Source organism: Rhinolophus hipposideros, assembly GCF_964194185.1.
Source record: "Rhinolophus hipposideros genome assembly, chromosome: 16".
Classification (NCBI taxonomy): Eukaryota; Metazoa; Chordata; class Mammalia; order Chiroptera; family Rhinolophidae; genus Rhinolophus; species Rhinolophus hipposideros.
In genome coordinates, this window is record NC_138062.1 from 46,450,917 (window position 1) to 46,472,181 (window position 21,265).

General features: G+C 32.4%; 1 protein-coding gene across 1 annotated transcript in view; it reads left to right on the top strand.

Moving 5' to 3' along the window:
* Positions 1–21,265, top strand: part of TLL1 (tolloid like 1) — a 172,072-nt gene that overhangs the window by 78,376 nt on the left and 72,431 nt on the right. Inside the window, exons 2-7 of the mRNA XM_081075802.1 lie at positions 3,725–3,835; positions 7,448–7,528; positions 8,993–9,145; positions 9,730–9,847; positions 15,089–15,267; positions 18,752–18,857. Coding sequence (XP_080931928.1) covers positions 3,725–3,835; positions 7,448–7,528; positions 8,993–9,145; positions 9,730–9,847; positions 15,089–15,267; positions 18,752–18,857 — 748 coding nt within the window. The remainder of the gene's footprint in view (positions 1–3,724; positions 3,836–7,447; positions 7,529–8,992; positions 9,146–9,729; positions 9,848–15,088; positions 15,268–18,751; positions 18,858–21,265) is intronic.

Below are 21,265 nucleotides of genomic sequence, written 5' to 3' on the forward strand. Positions count from 1 at the left end.
ATATATTCATCTTCTTGAAGATATTCAGTTTGCAAGCTATTTTCTCCCAAGTGGACTAAAAAAAAGGGTTTGCTTTTGGCAAATGTAGTAGTTCCTTACTTTGTGTGATCCCTTTTGACGATTTACTGTGCACCTCTCCCCTGCAAAACATGTGGTGACTGAGTTTATAAGCTCATACGTGCTTTTTACATACTTTTTTAGAAATCACAGATTTGAAGCCTCCTTAACGCTGGTCTTTGGACCCCAGCTTCAGCTCTGAAGGGCTAAAGGTCACTGGGGAATTGGGGAGTGAGTGGAACAGACATGATTTAAAATTAGGGTGTAGAGAAGCACAATCTTGGACTGCTTATCCTCACCATACACTCTTTTGTAAGACATGTTTACTGTCTACTGTAATAAAAAAAATTGTCTTTTTTGGTTTCCGATTAAAAAGATTTTTTTTTTTTTTTGGTAGTACAATGAATACAAATAGCCTTCAGGAGAAAAATAAAACCTGTGGTTTTCCATGTAGTTTACAAATCCTTCTTCTTGACATTTCATTTTTGGCCTATTGGTTAGTTCCCACCCCATTTTTGACCATAGGAATCCAAGAAGGATTCCAGATAGTAAATAGTCTAAGTGCATTTGAACATTTCCCTAGTGTTGTCATCTATAACCAGTGGCCTACAGTGGTTTCAGGTCTGCTATCACTAACCTCAAATCACTGTAGTAAATAGGGCTAATGAGTGATAATTCATAGTTTTAAAAGTGTTTCTATTTTTTTTAATGCCAAATATCGTATAGAAAGAAAAACAGTAAATTCCTAAATGGACTTGGGAATTACAAATATTTCAGAATCCAAATAACAAATATATGTTAGATTATAATGCAAACTCTAAATCCATATTAATATAAATTGTTGTGGTCCAACTTACTATACCAATGCATGTAAATATTTTAGCATGCAAAAGTAGGACACATAGATTTCAACAGAGGATGAATTAAAGACACCTACAAATGTGTGCAATATAAAGAAAGAAAATTGTGTATTTTACACTATGTGATAAGTTGAATTCTAATTCTAAGATGTCTATTTTTTTCTATTGATGATATCAAGAATTAAAGATATATGACTTATAGTTTATCAAGTCTGCACATAAATGAATCGGCTTAGTCACTCACTGCTGCTTGTTCTCAAAGACATATTTGGTTTTCTCTTGAAATAATTCATGGCATATTCAGAACCACCAAGCTGTTCTGAAGCTATTAGTTCAGAAAAAAAATAACAATAAATAAAAAATGGGTTTAGGTACTCCAGGAAGTTTTGTCTCCTTTTAGGAATCATCTGGCCTTATGCCTTTTCTTCTCCCCAGAAGTAATGTTTTTGCTTCTGTGAAGTGTTAGATCCTTGGCTGCTGAAGTGTGTTTGATATAATCCATCAAGGCATGAATCCTATTGCATGTGAAAAGTCATTACAAGAAAATAAAAATCTGAAACACATTTCGGTTTTATTTGATTCATGCTACTTTTATTATATAAACGTAGTACTGACAAACTGTTTTGTTTGGTTGAGTATTTCAGCTTTCAAGTCAACCAGCTGATTCAGAGAGAAATAAAAGTTTATTCTTGGAGGAAAAAAAACACTATAAAGATGATGACAATGATGATTACTTGTAGTTAAAAAAGTAGGATTGGAGGCCTCACTCCAGACGTACTAAATCAGAGCCTGCATTTTAACCAGATCCACTGTGATTCCTATGCAAATTAATGTTAGAGGAGCACTGTGTCAGTGTCTCTAGTTGCCTCCTAGCATTAAGAAAGGAAGAGCCAGGCTGAGAGTCACTGCCTGTCAGGGCCCATAACTGTTTGCTTGATGAATACACATGGTGGAAGATTTAAATAATTAGCAAACTTGGATATACCTTAAAGTAGCGTAAAATCTGGAAAAACAAAGGTAGTGCCAAATTTATTTATATGGAAACTAACAAGCCTTGTACATAATTGTAAAATGTTTTATTTAGGCAGGCCATCTATTTCTTGGGATGTCTGGCTTGGGGGCAGTGGAGTATCAGCGGTTTCCGTTGCATGTGTGTGAAGCTGATTAGAATCTGGATTCAATTTTAGGCATCAAGACCAACCTCTTAGTCAGTGCTATAAACTGTTTTACAAAGTTTTCGTTACTTTGTCTTTATGATAGTGAAAGATAGGAAGCTTCTTTTTACTTCCACAGACTGCCATTCCATTGAGAGTAGGGCAGAAGAAAGGGTTTAATGAGAGAATTCTAATACTAATGAAGATTTTTCTGTATGTTGAACTGATAATCTACATTGAACTAATTTTTATTTTCTTCCTTTATTGGATTTACACATAAACCTAACCCCTTTTATCTCATGTCAGTTTTTCATGAGGGAACTAAACTGGGTAAACAAATTTATATGATAAAACTTTGATCAAAGCCTAAAGCATTATATAGCTTTCAGGATTGAAGTTTAAATTTCATAAGTTAACTAATCTTATTAGCTAGTTTTTTATGGCTAAAAATCATAAATATTAAGGTTTGATTCCAGTAAAGGACAGTGATTTGAAAAGCATGGATTTTGTCACTACCTACATTTTTAATGTATTTCCCTCCTCTTTCTTTTGGTTTTGCAGAAGAATAATCTGATGAAAATTAAAAATAATAATAATTTGTAAACCTGTATCAAGAAACAAAATTTGTAAATCTGAACCAAGAAATAAATATCCCAGAATTTCCAAGGCACTTATCAATGTTGTACTATCTCATGATTAATTTATTCTTTCTCTTAAGTTTGCTGTTTTCTAAAGTTATTATATTTTGACGTCTGGTAGTACTAAGGGATGGATTAGTCTAGTTTTGGACTCAAATAAACCAAGAAGCCATGTTTTTGTTATTATATTGTATGTTTCCCACCTGAAAAGGGAAATTCAAATAATGGTTATATGAGTAAATATTCTCTCCCAGTTTTTCACAGTGGTTTATAGAGTCTTGCTTTATTAAGTAGCATAAAAGATTAGGTATAAAAGACAAAGTCAGGGTTTCCAGATTATAGGGTAATGACTTTGAAGCTCTTGAAAATATGAACGATATCTTATTTAGCATTAAAGATCAAAGGCCTGGCACTTAGTCATTGCCTAAATACATGTTGACTTAAACATGGCTTTCATAGGTATTTATACGTTTTATAGTGACTCAAGAGTCAATATCGTTTTAGAGAAAGTGCATTATAAATGTAGAAAAATGTGATAAGCTACTATAACAACGCAATATTCTTTTGCCTTACTTATACCTTCCTTTACGAAGTTATCACAGCACATGTTTTAGTTGCTACTACCTCTCCTTCTATCTGTCAGTGAAGACCTGCCAGTCCCAAGCATCCATTGTAAATGCACACAGTCTTATCAGACTTTGTTGTATATTAGCTCATGGTTACTGAGTTTTCTTAGGAGCACCCCCAAAATCAGTGACCACTTCCTTCAAGGAAATGGTTTTAGTCCACTCCCCACAAACATCAAAGTAAAAAAAAAAATGTGGGTCATGCCCTTTTAAAGGTGGCTTATATTATACTGTAACAGGTGCAATATATTCTGTTACAATTACATTCTGAAATACCTGTCCATATGTACACCACATTTCCATATTTAGCAATATTTTTCTAATTAGCTTTGTTTGCATTGTTTTTGCTTTTAAATACTTTACATTTTAATTGAACTTTTCTTTTTTAGCTGTGTTTTGGGGTGATATTGCCTTAGATGATGAAGACTTAAATATCTTTCAAATTGATAGGACAATTGACCTTACACAGAACCCCTTTGGAAAACTTGGACATACCACAGGTACAGTTGATTATTTCGTTCCATTTGCATTCATTTTGAAGAAAATGTACTGCTGAAATGCTATAAATACTCTGCATCATTTTTAATGTCTCTCTGATCAACTTTGATTTGTTAGACATAAGTGAACCTATTTAGAAATTTAGGATTTGTTTATAGTTTTTATTTAATTAGTTATTTAGCAGACATTTTGTAGTGTTTACTATGTGTCAGGCCTGCTTTAAGTGGAGTTCTTAGTAGGTATTAACTATTTGAATCCTCACAATAACTGTATGAAGGTAGCCACTAAGATAATTGTGATTTACAAGTGAGGATGAGGTTTAGAAAGTTACATAGCTTGCTTATTGTTACATAGACAGGAAATGTCTGAGCCAGGACCAAAATTCAGTTCTGAGGAAGGCCAAATTTCATATTCTTGCTCATTGTATTCAGTTGCCTCCCATTCACAGTTGCAAATATTTGCAATTACAAAATATAAATTATTCATAGAGTATATACACAAATGTGTTTAGAAAAATTCATCTATATAATTTTTATGAAAACTCAGAAGACAATTTAAACTTTAGTTGCTTGACATGTTTGAAGTATGCCTATTTATGAGACTTGTTTAAAAGGTTATTTGGGCTCTCATTTAAAAATATTATTTTTTTAATTAAAAATTGTTTTATATTATCTTGATACAATTTTTATTCCGTATTTTATTTTGGAAAAAGTTGCAACATTAAAAATTCTTTCTGTAGTTATAACTAAAAAATGACCATTGTCATACTTTTTGATTTCATTGAATCTCCCTTCATACCCAATATTATTTTTGTTCTATTCTATGGAAAAATATATACAGAGAGTTCCTAGCAGTCAAAAATTAGACTTAATACTTTTTCCTGTGAATTAATATCTGTCTTTGCCCAATTTATTTATTTTTTGTAAATTTTTAGTATGACAATTTTCAAACATATGGAAAAGTTGATAGACTAGTGCAAGAACCAACACTATAGTATTCCCACATATCAACAATTGTTAAGTTTACCATATTTGCTCTGTGCATGTGTGTGCACGCATAGATGCATAGTGTGAATAAAATATTTTATAATTAATTGCTGACAACATAACGTTTTAAAATTAAGTAGTTTAGCATAAAATTCTTAATAAGACATTATCCTATATAAGCAAAATACCACTACCACATATAAGAAATTTATATAAGATAATAAAACTTAAGGAATTTATTTAAAATAATAGGACACAGTACTTTAAAAATCGTATGCTCTAGCCTTTGTTCTATGGAGCCTTCTCTGAAACATACACCATATATAGGAGGAAAACTGCACTGCATGTAATCATAGATAGTACAGTTCCTGCAGGATAGGTTTATTGATAACTGCAGTTGCTATCTCACACTTAACATGGCCGCATAGACAATGGATTCGGAACAAGAGAACAGCAATGATACAACTCAGCAAAATCCTGGATTTACTGTGTTGCATTTTCATTAAAAAAAAAAAAAAATTGTTAGCTTCCAGCTTTATTCAGGTCATTTCTTTAACCCATTATTCCCCCTTTGTATTGGGAGCATTCATATTCTGTGATTTAAAAAAAATAACTATTTAATTTTGTCATTTCATTTATAGTTAAGCTCTGAAATAGCTAATATTAATAGTTGAAAAAAACACCATTGTTTTAGATATAACATAAAACATTATACAATCAATTATTAAAAATCACATAGTCTAAATTTATATGTGAAAGGTACACATGTTTGTAAGTAATTTGCACTATTTAGTTGCATTTCAAACAATGTAAAAGTATCTATGTTTTATTTTTTCTATCTTCTCCCTTTCTTGTTAGTTTGTGTACTAACTTAAAAAGTAATATATTTTTACTTCCTTATTTCAAAATACATACTCTTTCCCTCAAATATTTATTTAGTTTGTATATTTTTGGTTTTTTTAGAATATGTGAGAAATAACTACCTATTTTATTAACTTTCTTTTTTCTATTTCAGTGAACTACCTACACAGAATATATTTTCAATTGCTATAAAACTTATGCAAAATTCCTAAATGCAAAAAGATTATTCACTTTTATAGTCTTGAAATGCTTTTTTTTCCAAATCTATAATTATTCTTACCCTTTTAATAACCTTAATACTAATTAAGACATTTCTTTTTCCCCCCTCAAAATTAGCCTCCTTCTAAATCTATGTGTTTCAGTCCTATGGAATATGAAATGTAACTGTTACATAATGGTCACTTCAAGCACATAGATGACATTCTTTAAAAATGTTTCTTGTAACTACTTAGGAATGAATACATTTAAGTATTACCTCATCTTTTTAAAATGTTCAATGAAAAAAATTTCAAAAATTTTTCTCAGGGGGCACAGCAAAAATGTGACCGTGTAATGTAGATAATTAAACAGATTATCAGTCAGTGAATAAGCACTCAAACTTACTTACCTTATAAGGACTTAATTGATTTTTCTTATACAGGCTTATATGGTAATAATGCCTGGTTTGGTTTTCACTAGCTTCAGGCTAGGTAAATAAGTTTCGGTATTAATTTCAAAGGGGAAAAACAGATATTGGAAGGAAATAGTAAGTCCAAGAACATTGGACATTGCTGCTTTCACGTATTTCTGGCCTTCTTTCATTGTCTTAGCCCAGAGAGACTCATGAACTACACTTGTAGTGGTACAAATTCGTTTGCACATGTTCTGATATCATTGGTGGTCATATTGGTTTATTTGCTCAATGATATCTCTTTGTTATTTGTCTATTAAAAATCAAGAAGAAGGGAAAATAGGAGATAAAATTGGGAGAGCATTATTAAAGCCCTTGATTTTCGTCTAATCTACCTTTTCTAGTCTTTGCTGTTAAAATTGTGAGAGGACATATTTCCTTATCCGGAACCTTTCCTCTACCTTTTGAATTACAAATTCTTTACATCTATTTTTATAAATTTTGCAAATTATATAGCATAACAGACTGTATTTTGCAGCTGAACATCCTTTTGGATTCTTCTCTTGTGACTTTTTCCTAATTATGATATTATTGATTTTTATAAATTATTGACGCTAATTTTCAAAATTTTTTGGAATATATTATAAAATACGCTCTGCTTATAGCAATATTTCAAAATTGATCAAAGCTTTGGAGGAAAACTCGACTCTACATTTGCTCTTCTTATGTTTTCATTTGCTTTTGCTGATTTGGCCTCTGAAAATACTCAGTTTGCATTGGGGAAATAGCTGGAATTCAATCAATAGGGCAGAACAACTTGCTGTCATCGTATCTAACACTATATGATGTCATGGTCACAGCGAAGAAAAATGTTTCAAATTATCTGTAGATGACTCAATTTCCATGATGTCCAAATAAAGTCATTTAGTTGCTCTGTGGATCTCCCTCACTGCTTTAGTTTTCGTTACCACAATTTGTTAATGTAGAATTTTTATCCTCCTCTAAGATTTATGGATATTCATGACTTTAACTCCCTATGACTACATAAAAAAAAAAATGTCCGAAGACAAATCAATGTAGCCTATCACTAGTGTTTATTTACAAGAACTTTAAAATACAGATAAGTTTAACTTAACTGTTTTCTTTTATTCTTTAAGGTGGATATGGAGACCATGGTATGTCAAAAAAACGAGGGGCCCTCTACCAGCTTATAGACAGGATAAGAAGAATTGGCTCTGGTATATCAATGTTTAAAGTTGCAGACGCTTGACTTGATGTACAGTAAATATTATACTCATAGCAGTTCAGTTTGCCATTATGATGCAAAGTATGTGAAGGATATATGTTAAGAAAGAGTCCTTTTTTTTTCTTGTTGTTGTTAGTTGATATTTGATATAAGATTTTTTAGAACTTAATTTGAGACAATTGAAATGTTAACTTATTTTCAGCTTCTCCTTATTAAAAACATATAGGTATTTACTGTATTGTTGATATTTATTTCCAGTAAATTAGGTATCACACTAAGGGGTTTTTATCAAGCATGGAACTATGTCAATTTTAATCAAATGAAAAATATCATGGCTGTTTTGAAATAAAAATAAATTGACAAACTTATTTATTAGATTAAAAAATAGTTGAACATTTTTTTGACCCTTCCAAAAATATGTACAGAGAAACTGCCTTCTGCATTCAGAATTAGTTAATATTTATAGTATTGAATTTATTAACTCCTATTGGTAGACTTGAGGGTTTTTTTTTAAGTATATTCAAAGTTTATATCCTAGCATCCTTTAAATTGATGAGTTGCTATTCAATATTTGAAAATACTTTCAAGTATTGATTTTCCCAAGCAAAGATGCTTTGTTTTAAGATATTAAAAAGACATGTTAGGGACATGGGCATAGGGGGCATATATTCAATATCTGTTGTCTAAAGTGTATATTAGTAGTGATGTCAGCGATGAGAGATGAATAAGAAAAAATAATTATGCAAATTTAGGAAAAATAAAACAATAACAAAAATTATGAAAGGTCACCAAAGAAGTTAAAACTATAGATTGGAAAGCTGCTCCAGAATAGACTGCATTTTTTGTTAACCTGTTCACCTTGTGTACTGATTATGCTGTATACCTGGGCATGAATCCAGAGGAAATTGGAATGGAGATAGCCCATTGTCCCAGCAGACTGAGACCTTATCTGTCTCAATGTTATTTCATTTATTACCTCTATAATGTAATATTCATAATTTTAATCTGTACTACAGAATATTAACCCTGAATACAGGATTAGGGATTTGGCAGGAGTAAGAAGAGTTTCGGATACTATAGGACTTTAAAACAATGTCTCTTTTATTCTGGTGGTGAAATTCTTAGTGATCTAGTAAAGTAGAATACTTACATAAAATAATTTTTCTGTGGCCTACAAAGTCTTCTTGATTTTATCTGCTATAGACTTTTGTATAAAAATTCATTAAAATTTGCTCATAGAGCATTAACAAATAGCCTTTTGACATGAAGTACTTAAATGCTTTAATGTGTTCTTCAAGTATGTAATATACATCAAGCTTTTCTTTCATGCATTTTGACTTCAGGCATACTTATACGAATATGTAAATAAGACATTTTAACTTTTGTCCTTTAAGAGGTAAATGATTCCCTGACCGAGGACTTCTGTTTCACAGAATCTTTTTAAATGTCACTGCAGGCTTGGAGCAAAACAACACAGTTAAGGAAAAAGTACCTCTAAAATTCTCAGGGCAAAATGAGAAAAATCGAGTTCCCAGAGCTGCTACATCAAGAACGGACAGAATATGGCCTGGAGGTGTTATTCCTTATGTTATAGGAGGCAACTTCACTGGTAAGATAGTCCCAGCCTGTCTATTGTGAAAAAAAAGAAAACAATAATTTTCTTTTAATAATAATAATTAAATTTCTTTTAATTAACAACAATAAAAAAAGAAATAATAATTATTATCATACAGATTAAGTGCACGTTTTTATAGAATGTTAATATATAAAATAGTATTAAATCAAACTTCAGAAATACTCCCCTTATTTGTTACTGTAGAGTGCCCTGTGATTGAAAAATATCTATAGTCTTAAGTTCCACGAGTCTCAAGTACCATTCTGGCTTTTAAACTGAGTTTCAAATGTGCTTATTAACTCTGGAGGCTGATTTCTCTTCAACTGACAGAAAGAATGTATGTCCTGTTTATAGAGCCTTGTACACACATATCTGTAGAGATAGTAAGCTTGGACCTTCTGATTAGAAAGTGAAGGTCCGTTCTTAACAATGACTCACTTGTGGTGCTAGGCTGGCATTCTCTGATCGATGACAAAGGTGGCGTCTGAACTGCCCAGCCAGAGTCATGATGGAGGGGCCAGCATGCAGCACCCCTCTCTGGGGCAGACACTTTTATTAATGTCATGCCACTTTTCCAGGTAGCCAGCGAGCCATGTTCAAGCAGGCCATGCGGCACTGGGAAAAGCACACATGTGTGACTTTCATAGAAAGAAGTGATGAAGAGAGTTACATTGTATTCACATACAGGCCCTGTGGGTAAGTAGAACCAGGGAATGACTTCAGCAAATGAAGTAAATCCACAGATAGGATTTATTTCCTAATATTTGCTTAGTATGTTGCCCATGAAAAAGTGTGAATTTTACATAAGAAAATATTGTATTTTAAATAAATACATTCTTTGATCAGAGACCTTTGTACATCTACGTCAAGTGTATTCCGCCACCTGACTTACTTTTCCTTGTGTTCTAAGTATACAATGGTACTGGCAACCTCCCACTCACCTGAGTTAGAAATGTCAGTACCGTGGTCTGGTGATGGTGTTGTGCTTCCTCTAAAATCGACGCAGTAGGTTTCTATTGATATTCACTACGTCTTTTAGTTTCCACTTCTATTCCACGTCAGTAACCTGGTCCACTTATGTCTTTGTCATCTCACCCCTGGACTATTCATTCCCATTGCTCTCCTATCTTGTCTCGCCAATTCCCTGCCACTAGAATTGTCTTCCTAAAATACCGGTCATAGCAAGATGCCAGACTTTTTGAGATTCTACAGTGTTTCCCCCTACTGTGATGTTTTCTAGATTTGCTTCGTATAGGATGATAACAGCTACTCTCTCCAAAACAACTATTCTGTAAGTTGGAAAATGCTGTGTGAAATTTCAATAGATAGTTCTATAACAGTGTGCTATTGAACGTTATTCATCTTCAACCATTGAAAGGCGCAGAGAACAGTGCTCTGTAAATGTACTTCAAAAGGAACACCTATCTCACCCTTTTAAAAGCGAAAAACATCCATCAGTATCCTGGAACACATTTTGGGAAAATGCAAGTCTGAGAATAAAAGCCAAATTCCTTGATATAACATTTAAAGAATGCCATGAACTTACCACAACTTCCGTTTGTAGCTTCTTCTGCCACCACATCTCTCCACAAGTCCCATAATTCAGCCAAGTTATAGTAATAGCAGTTCTTCAGGCGACGGTGTATATTGAAAGACTATTTATTGTGAAACTTTTCAAAGTTTTATTCCCCTGTATTTCTAGTCCATTGGATTTATATTTAAATACTTGTTTAAATTTAGCTTGAATTTTTGTTGGTTTGCTAAGATACGTGATAGGGTGTGCTGTCTACTTTACACTACATCAGAGCAGGAGGCCATGCGCCTGGACCTGCCACTTTTCTGATGTTACGACTGAGCAGTAGATTCAAGTGGTGATAGTGAGATCCCTCCATTGTAAAAGTTCCCATCATTGCAAAATGGTGATTTTTCTAATGTTGTCCTTTTATTTATTCCTTCTACATTTATTAGCTGAAATTCTTTTATAAAGAGGAAATTTCTCTAATAAGTTATTTGAAGACTCCCTAGCATACTTTATATAGGGAAATAAAAAATAAATGCTTTAATTTCTTTGGAGGAAATAGTTTTTGCACTAATGACATGTATTTTGGTAGCTAGGGTTAGATATATTTTACTAGGAATGGGTGCGGTTGTCATCTGGCTTGGTGCTACTCTATTTTCCTAGATCATTTAACTTCTTAAAATAATGGATTTCATTTTTGGCCCAAGTGACATTAAAAAGAATTGTACATTATTGCTTTTCTATGTATTTTTGGATAGTGCCATAATTTTTTAGTTATGACTTATTCAAGTAATGTTTTCTTCTAAATATTTAATTTAGAAGATTTCTTCTAATTTTAGCTTGATAAGGTTTGGTTACTTTTGAAATGCCTCTTAGTTCTTTATTTAATATTTAAAAGGTCAAACTCTAGACTCTCCTTCCTTCCTTCTGGTATCTAATAGGAATGGATATAGCTCAGCTTACATAATTCTAAATACATAATGTTTTCAGATCAATACATCTTTCTTCTTTCCCACCCTTCAATTTTGTAAAACAAATACATCCAAAGCACTCATCACTTATTTTATTGCTTAATTTCTGTTTGTGACAAATTCATATTTATACTCATTTTCTTTTATTCATTTATCTCTTTTCAAAGCTTTCCATTTCACTGTTTTATCCTGCTAAACTGTTTTTCCCCATTCACTATGATTTCCTTTTTCTTTAGTTTTTCCTTTTCTTTTTCTTTTTTTTTTTCTTTTTTTTGGTCATTATCAATTATCCACAGTAGTCATGGGATGTAGGGTATAGCATAAGGAATATAGTCAGTGATATTGTAATAACTACGTATGGTATCAGATGGGTACTAGATTTATTGGGGTGATAGATGAAAGGGGTGTTGGGGGCAGGGTGAAATGGTGAAGGGATTAAGAAGTACAAATTGGTAGTTACAAAACAGTTGGGGATGTAAAGTAAAGCATTGGGAATAAAATCAATAATATTGTAACAACTATGTCTAGTGCCAGATGGGTACTAGCCTGTTCAGGGATATCACTTCATAAATCATATAAATGTCAAATCACTACCATTTCTTAATGTTTTCAGTAGCTTGGAATGCCTTTCCTTTCCTTTTTTATTGGAGAATTTGAAATCTCTCACATTTTTCATTCTTTATTTCTTAGCTGCCCACAGTGGGATTTGACTCTGTCTGCAGCTCTAATAGTTACATTTTCACTGCTGGTTCAGCAGTCTGCCTTCACCAGTGGTGAGGGTGGGTAGCTTACCCCTGTGGCCCTCTTGACTCCCAGCACTCTGCTTTACTAGTAGGGACCAAGAAAGTGTTGACAATTTATACATCAGCTAACGCACATGGCAATCCCAAAATAGAAGAATGTAAGAATTTAAAGGGGTATTGAAGAACATGAACTTAATAGCCTCAGAACTTATCTTATAACTGGAAGTTTGTACCTTTTAATCCCCTTCATCCGTTTCGCCTGAACCCCAGACCCTGCCGCTGGCAGCCACCCATCTGTTCTTAGTATCTACTGAGCTCTACTATGTACCAAGCTACATTCTAGGGGCTAGAGACACAGCAGCGAACAAAGCAATTAAGTTGTCTGCCCACCAAGAGCTTACATTGTGGGATAGAGAGCCACTTTCTTTTATGAAAATAAAAGAAATAGAAAATGTATTGATAGATCATACATTCTAGGACATGAAGCAAAGCAATGTAAGTGGGGTAGAAGGGCATTTGTGCGAAGACTTGAAAAAGATGAGGAAATGAGACATGGATAACTGGGAGAAAAGAGTTCCTGACAGAAAGAATAGGCAGTAAAAAGGCTGAGCAAGAGCATGTCTGCAGGCTCAAGTCACAACTAGGACCCATGGCCCAAGTGACAGGGTCAGGAGTAAGAGATGAGATGTGTACGGTAAAGCATTTGTGTATGACGATCATGAGGGATCTTAGAGTTTCTTAAAGCTCTTTAGATTTTCCTCTGAGTAAAAGAAAGCCTGTATTAGTCAGCTGAAGGAATTTATACCATGGTAAAAACGAGTACGTCAGGAATCAAGGTACCACTTTTTTTTTTTTTTTTTTTTTTTTACTTTCATAGAACCATTGTAAAGGTCAGTGTGAAATGTGTTATTGTTTTTCATTATGGGACCCCATCTTATTTATTGGAAAGAGCTGTGGGTGAAATTATGCTAAACAGTTGTTTTAGATTTAATAAATTGACCTCATTGCTTGACTATCTCCTGGATTTTGATTTGCACAGTACTGTCTTCTCTGAATATAACCAGCAAGAATGACTCAATGTGAGTAATTTAGTTACTACATAATTGTCAGAGATTTCAGTTTTGTTACTATTGCTATATTGTAGGAAATGTTTCAGTTTAAATCTCTCCAAATTTGCAAATTTTGTGTTTTTCTACTTCTAATACTTCACTGTTGGGTATGTAATAAATAATTATCTATGTATGGATTGATTACAACATACTATTAACAACAACAACAAAACAACCTGGGGCTAAAACAAAATTCCCTGATTTTTTTCCCATCAGGTACTTCTCTTTTCTATCATTTATTTAGCTTTTTTAACTGTTATAATAGATTCATCAATAATAAGTCAAATTAATTCATTTAACTGTCACAGTTAGGTTAAAATGCTTAGGCATTTAAAAGCTTACAGGAACAATTAGAATGGCGAAGGTTTGTATTTATGAACAATCAAAAGGAGTATCAAATGTACTTACTGTGGAAATTGAAGTTAGTGAAATTCCTTTTAACCATTTGGACACTTTTTGGCAATTTTCTTTTTTAATTAGAAGAGCTTTTGGTGTCTGGTGCATCATGATTACCAAATATTCAAGACCCATTATTTACTATCCTCTATTGCTCCGTATAAAGATGGTCCTATCGATGAACTGTTTTAATGTAAACCATAATTGTCAAAGTTTTAGATATAATTTTATTTATAAATGTAATTGTAGTTACTATATTATACCATTAAAACAAAGTGATATATATCCCTTGCACATGTGTGTGCACTCTCTCATACACTCTCACACATGTGCATGTGGGCACACACAGGCACACACAAAAAATGATAAATGGAACTTACATATTTTGAAGAGAAAAACATTGAATATGTATAAATACCAATAAATTGAGAAAAATTTCTGGAAAGATACTCTGGATATTTCACATTCTGAGAGTCCAGGAGATTTTTTCAGAAGGTGAAATAGAGTGTCACACTTAAATATCAGCCTGACTATTTGACACAATCTCGTAACTCTCATAATTCTACCAGTTGGCATTTTTTTCTTCACCAGTTAACTATTAACCTTTGGCACTTCACCTTTTGAAACTAATTTTCCTCAATGTACTTAAAAAAATTTGCCCGTGAGTAGGAAAAGTAATTTAGTTTGATATACCAATGTCTTTCATAAATAAATTAAATCTGTTTTTCTTAAAAAGGAAAAATAAACTTTTTAAAAATGTACTGCTAAAATAATGGATTTTTGCCAGATAATCATATTGACAAAGTAATATAATAATCTAGATATATTGTGGATAAAAATTTAGAAATATATGTGAGTTGATAAGTTTTGAGTTTAACTCTATGTATAATAGCACATTAATCATCATTGTAAGTATTTTATTTTCTAATTTATCTTCAACTCCTAAAAATTATTTAAGGCATAACTTCTACTATATGAGTTAGTGCAAAAGCACTTCACATGATTGTTTAGAGACTTCTGTTGTAGATAAATTTACCAGGATACTAGAAGTTAGCCATATTTGTTAATGAAAGGCTGTTCTGCCTCTGAATATGCTGGATTTTATAGTTCATCATAATTGTTTACAAAAGTTTCACCATATTGTAATTCATCCAGCATCTCCCTTTCCACCACCATCTCCTCTTTCTACTTTATTCCAGATGCTGCTCTTATGTAGGTCGGAGGGGAAATGGACCTCAGGCCATCTCCATTGGCAAGAACTGTGATAAATTTGGAATTGTTGTTCATGAATTGGGCCATGTGATAGGCTTTTGGCATGAACACACACGACCAGATCGAGATAACCATGTAACCATCATAAGAGAAAATATCCAGCCAGGTAAGAGGCTGCAGAATGTATTGGGTTTAAGGTTGACTCGATTATCTTTTAATTGTGTTTATACTCTTTATCATTTAAGTTCTTTGAAAAATGAGAACTGATTTTTTTGATATGGTAGAATCAATATTTTGCTTGATTAAAAAATACCCACAATTGTGCTATATTTTTAATTTTTTTTCCTTCATATATAATGGTCTTATGTGTTTTTATTTTGTTTTTTTGTTTTTTTGTTTTTTTGTTGTTTCTTTCTTTTTTTTTTTTTTTTTTTGGCTTCCTTTTTTTCCTTAAGATTTAGCTGTTCTATTTCTAAACTTCTGTGTTTTTCTAAGAATGAGCATAGGCTATTGAACTGTAAATTAATATTATTAAATATTATTTTTTTAAGTATTTTCTACCCTTTGCTCTATACTGTAAATTGTAGGGATTTAGAAAGAGTCAGGGTTTTCCATGAAATGTGCTGCTACCATAGGAATCTATGTTATACCAGGAATGATTTCTGGAGAAAATTACAGGGGAAATGAGTCATTTCTAAGATAGTCTAAATAGTTTCTTTGAGATTTCTCTTAAACCTGACTACCCTAAAGACAAATTCTTAAGAATGTTTTCAGCCATTGAAATATGTAATTAAAATCTAATTTTCTCTGACAGTTGATGTATGATAACAGTCTCGTTTTAAAGCTTTTTATTTGTTTTAACATTCAGAAATTCATAAAGATTAGTACATTTCAATTGCCAAAAGAAAAGTCTTATTGGTTGGTATTGTCTTATAAAGTTATATGTATTTCAAGTATAAACAAAGTAAAAATGTGTGTTTGTTTACTTATTCATGGCCAGTTTCAAGTTATAACCATTGAATTATTTAGAATTTCTTGTAATTAACAGCATGATCTATTTATTTTCTCATCACACTATCAGATGTTGGAAATAATATCTTGAAAAACACAAAGCTTAGTGTGGCGTATGTACATATATACAAATGATCGTCAGTGAGTGAGAAAAGTAACAATAGTCATATGTTGAGAACACCAGAGTGTCCAAACAAGTTGTGACAATATGTACCTTGGAGGGTGAAGGGAGATATCACAAAGGAACTGAGATTTAGAAGTAAGTAGAAGTGTTCTAAGTGCATAGAAGAGTTATGGAATTTCTAAGCTGAAGAAAAAAGTCATGATCAAAGCGACAAATACAGAAAACTGAATCATTTTTATTTGCTTATTGTAGCTGCATGGTAAGTTACAAGTGGGAAATTAGTTGGTAATGACTTACGGAGATTATATTATAGGGGATCTTTTATATGAAGCTAGGGAACTTAGATTTTATACTTTAGTTTTTGGGGAGTATTTAAAGGATTGAAAGCGGAGCGAGTTCAGATAAAAAAAGAAAAAATAATTCTTTCATTTTGAGACTCATTAACTGAGAATGAAGAAGTGGGTATGAGGAGGATGAACCTGAAGTCAGGGAAATCTACTAGAAACTCAAGTAATTTATGAGATGACTAAGTTCCCAATTAAGGTAGCACAGTCAAAAGGAATAAAAGGGAATAGTCTTTCAAAAATATTTTAAGAGGAACGTCATCATATAAGGGGAAATCTTCAAGGTTTTATTTTTAGACAACTGGATGAATGGTGGAACCATCAAATGAAGTAAGGAATATGGACAAAGCAACATATTTTTGAGAGGAAGAAAAACAAATAATGATTTCATTTAGCATTTCCTTTAGTTTGAGAAGCCTTTGCATAATCCAAGTTGAGATGCTTAGTAGACAAAGGCAAGGTGAGTCTAAACTTTAGGATATATCTAAGGTAGAAGATTGATAGTGAATTTGACTATGTAGCAGAATGCTGGAAGGAGAAGAAAATAAGATTGAGTATAGAAAATGTGGAACACCAATATTTAAAGCAACATTTTGTAGAAAATCCTCCAAAAGTCTAAGAAGGTTTGGTTTTAGAGGCAGAAAATTAATGTTTGTGATGTCTCGGAGAAGAGATCATTTCAAGGATGATGAAATAACCTGTAGTATTGAATATCAAAGAGAAGTAAAGACTATGTGTACTCCCAAAATGGAAGACTCTAATGCCTGAGCCAGCTATCAAGGCTCATTTAATGTTTTGTATCATTAGGAGAGAAATAAAAAGGACATAATATTTCTGAAAATTATTTCAATTACTAATTAAATGAGAAGAAGTCTTCTGTTAACCACAGTTACTAAGTTTCCTCTTATTATGTGGACAAAACAACTTATAAAGGAAGTAACTTTCAAGAATGATTCTTACTCTTGAAAATAGGGCTCTGGTTCAACATAAATATGTACCTAAAACAAACAAGATATGTATAAATAGTATATAAATGTATAACGCTTACCACACGTGCTAAGCAAATCATGGCTGTTCATGCTTTTGTTGACTCAACAATCATGCCAATAAAAAAATAATAATTTATTGATCGAGAATTCCTGGGTATTCAGAACTACTATAGCAGCACAATTCTAGTATGAAAGGATTCATGTTGGAGATTAATCTTCTTATATTCATACTTTTGCTGACTCAACATTCATGCCAGTAAAAAAAATAATAATTTATTGATTGTGAGTTCCTGGGTATTCAGCCCTACACTACTATAGCAGCACAATTCTAGCATGAAAGAATTCATGTTGGAGATTAATCTTCAACAAATTTATGACTTGCCCCAGCTCAGAAACTTAGATCAAGTATGATTCAAGAGTAATGTCTAATAAGTGCAGACTTTGACTTTGCATTTATATGCAAAATTAGTGAGTATGATAGGATCCAAATCAGTATAAGGATTGGATTACTTTAATCCATTTTAGAATATGCCTTCAAGAGGAGACCTATTCTTCTAAAGCATATTCTTCATCAAAAATGAATCCAATTTGGAGTGGACTCATCAGAGACTCTTGTTTCAGTTTTGAATGAAATTTGCTGGTGTTGTTTTACCTTTAGTGACAAAGCCACATATCTATAATCTGCCATGCTGTATGTATACACCAATATTTTAAAAAATATTTTTCTCAGTGTTTCATAGAAAGAATATAAATCAAACAACGGATAGTTTTTGTCAGTCTTGGTAAAAGTAGTCCTAAGAGGAAGATGGGAAACTCATTAAGTAAAACTGTAATTTTTTTCTAATCATACCTACAGCACTGTAAAATAATAAGATTTTAAAGAAACAAACATGCCAATATAAAAGAGTATAGATAGAAAAAAAATACCCGAAGTATGCTTTTGGTAATCCAGCTTTTGTCGAAATTAACTTTTTAATGAAATTCAGTATTACTCTTTTAATATAATATTAAGTGAACACAGTGGCAATAGATGGATATTTTTGCTTAATCAGGGTGTTAGTATGTAATTGCAACTTGCATGGAATTAGCGATTTAGTAAAGAGAAGATGCAGGCCTAGGGTGAGCTCTCCTTTTCTCCATCTGTTATAAGACTTCTGAAATGTATTTGTGTCCGATTCTTAGGTCAAGAGTACAATTTTCTGAAGATGGAGCCTGGAGAAGTGAACTCACTGGGAGAAAGATATGATTTTGACAGTATCATGCACTATGCCAGGAACACCTTCTCAAGGTTGGAGTCTCAGGTTATACCTTTTGACTTTTAATTCCTTTCCTCTGTGTGGCTCCTCACAAAGCTATGTCTAACATTAGAACTAGCACCAGTTTCAAATATTGCTGCATAAAGTACATAAATACTTGACCGACATGTATAGCCAACACCAGACATTTGAAATTAAAAATATATATATTTTTTCACATTTCCTATCAAATACATACATTCAAAGTAAAAATTAAAATGATACAAAGTATTTAAACTATTTCTTACTACCAAATCATAAAAAAATTCAATTAAAATGATCAAATCAGCATGTTAAATTGGCAAATCATTATTTAATGAAAACTAGTCATTCCCACGTCAGGTAGTGTACTACTCAGTTGTTGAGTTGGAAGGTTATGCTTTCTATAACTGGAATTTTCCACTGTGTATTTCTATTGCTCAAGTACTAGTTATACTCAAAAACTGCTATACTGATTTAGTTCTCAAAGAACATGTTAGGAAGATATTTTACTTTATATAATTTAGAATTTCATCATTTCTCAACCTTAAAATTATTTTATTCATGATTGGATGCTATATTTAAAGAATGCAATAAATTTGGATTTTGATTACTTTATTCTAAAGATGATGTTAACAAGCAAATAGTTCTCAGGTAAGGAATTTGGAACTGTTAAACCATTGAAGTCATCCCTTTTTTCATTTTATGCCCATTTTACACTCATCTGTCCATTCTAAATCATTCTTTTGGCATACTTGTGTCCATTTCACAATTCGTCAACATCTGCTTTTAAATTCAGGGTCAGGAAGAAGATTAAAAAAATCAAATTAATCACCCTTTTTTTTTTTAATTCCTGGTAAAAAATAAAGAAGGATGCATAAATGAATTCTTAATACTTGGATATATTTTTAAATTGCTTTTTCAAAAGACCTAATTTTATTATTAAATATTCAATGTTAATTTTTAATTACTTTCTTAAATACACACACACACACATATGTTCAAATATAATAAGTTTCCAAATACCTATTGTTTCTGGAATTGAATTTAGGTTTTGGTAGACATATACCCATAAATTTGGCCTGAAATTACTCCTAAAGAGTTATAAAGTTTTACTTCAATGCTTGGAATCAAATGTTTCATAGAAACATAGAACAACTGGGGATTTTGGTCCCAGTTCAGTGTGGTGCCTCTTATGTGCTGTGGAAGCATATTATTTAAAACTAAACTGCGTTTTGGTTCTTTGGAACACAGGAGGTACTGAAAAGTGGAAAAAAGTAATTTATTCTTTCTATACTTGATAGATCATGAATCTATACCAAAGTTTAAAATATATATTTCTCCTCATTCTGTATTCCTTTTCCATGTTTAAATTGCTTCTTTTTTCTCCAGCCATTCTGCTCTTGCTGCCTGCAATCCACCATCCAAACTCCCATCAACACCAGATTTACTAATCAGATTAGACCTGTTAATTATCTTAAAATTATCCTACTTAGTTGTTCTAATAAACTTGTATTTCTGTTGTGAAAGAAACCATATCTACCTGTCAGAAGAATTGATCCCATTAACAATATTTTATTGTTTTGATCTTTAAAGAGGATGTGTGTTGGATGTTTATTAACTCACGCACAGATTTAAACCATTGTATTTCTGGAGATGAACTATTTGGCACAGGTCTCAGTCACCACCTCCAAAGTATTTGAAGTTTCTCTCTCTATATCTCACTCTCTCTCATTCTCTTTGTCCCTCTGGTAAAAACCCAAAACAAATATTCACCATCTTAACCATTTTTATGTGTACAATTCAATAGTGTTAAGTACATCACATCGTTTTGAAACAGTTCTCCAGAACTTTCTCATCTTGCACAACGAAAGCCCTGTGTCCACTAACCAACAACACCTCATTTTCCCCTCCATCCATTCCCTGGTAACTATTATTCCACTTTCTCTTTCTGTGAATGTGGCCACTTAGTCACCTCATTAAGTGGAATCATGCAGTATTTGTCTTTTTATGGCTGGTTTATTTCACTCAGCACAATGTCCTCAAGGTGCATCCAAGCAGTAGCATGTGACAGGATTTTCTTCCTTTTTAAAGCTAAGTGGCATTTCATGGCATGCAGGTACCACCTTTTGTTTAGCCATTTAAAAAAAATATATATATATTTGGCTATTTAAAGTCCAGCGAAATTCCATATGTATTTTAGGACATTTTTTTCTCTATTTCTGCAATGAATGCCATGGGGATTTTGATAGGGATTGTGATGAATCTGTAGAACATTTTGAGTAGTGTGTCATTAGGTCTGATAGCTTTTTTGTGTGTGGACTCTAGGGTTTTCTACATATAAAATCATGTGATCTGCAAACAGAGATAAGTTGACTTCTTTCTTTCCAGTCCGCGTGCCTTTTACTTCTTTTTCTTGTCT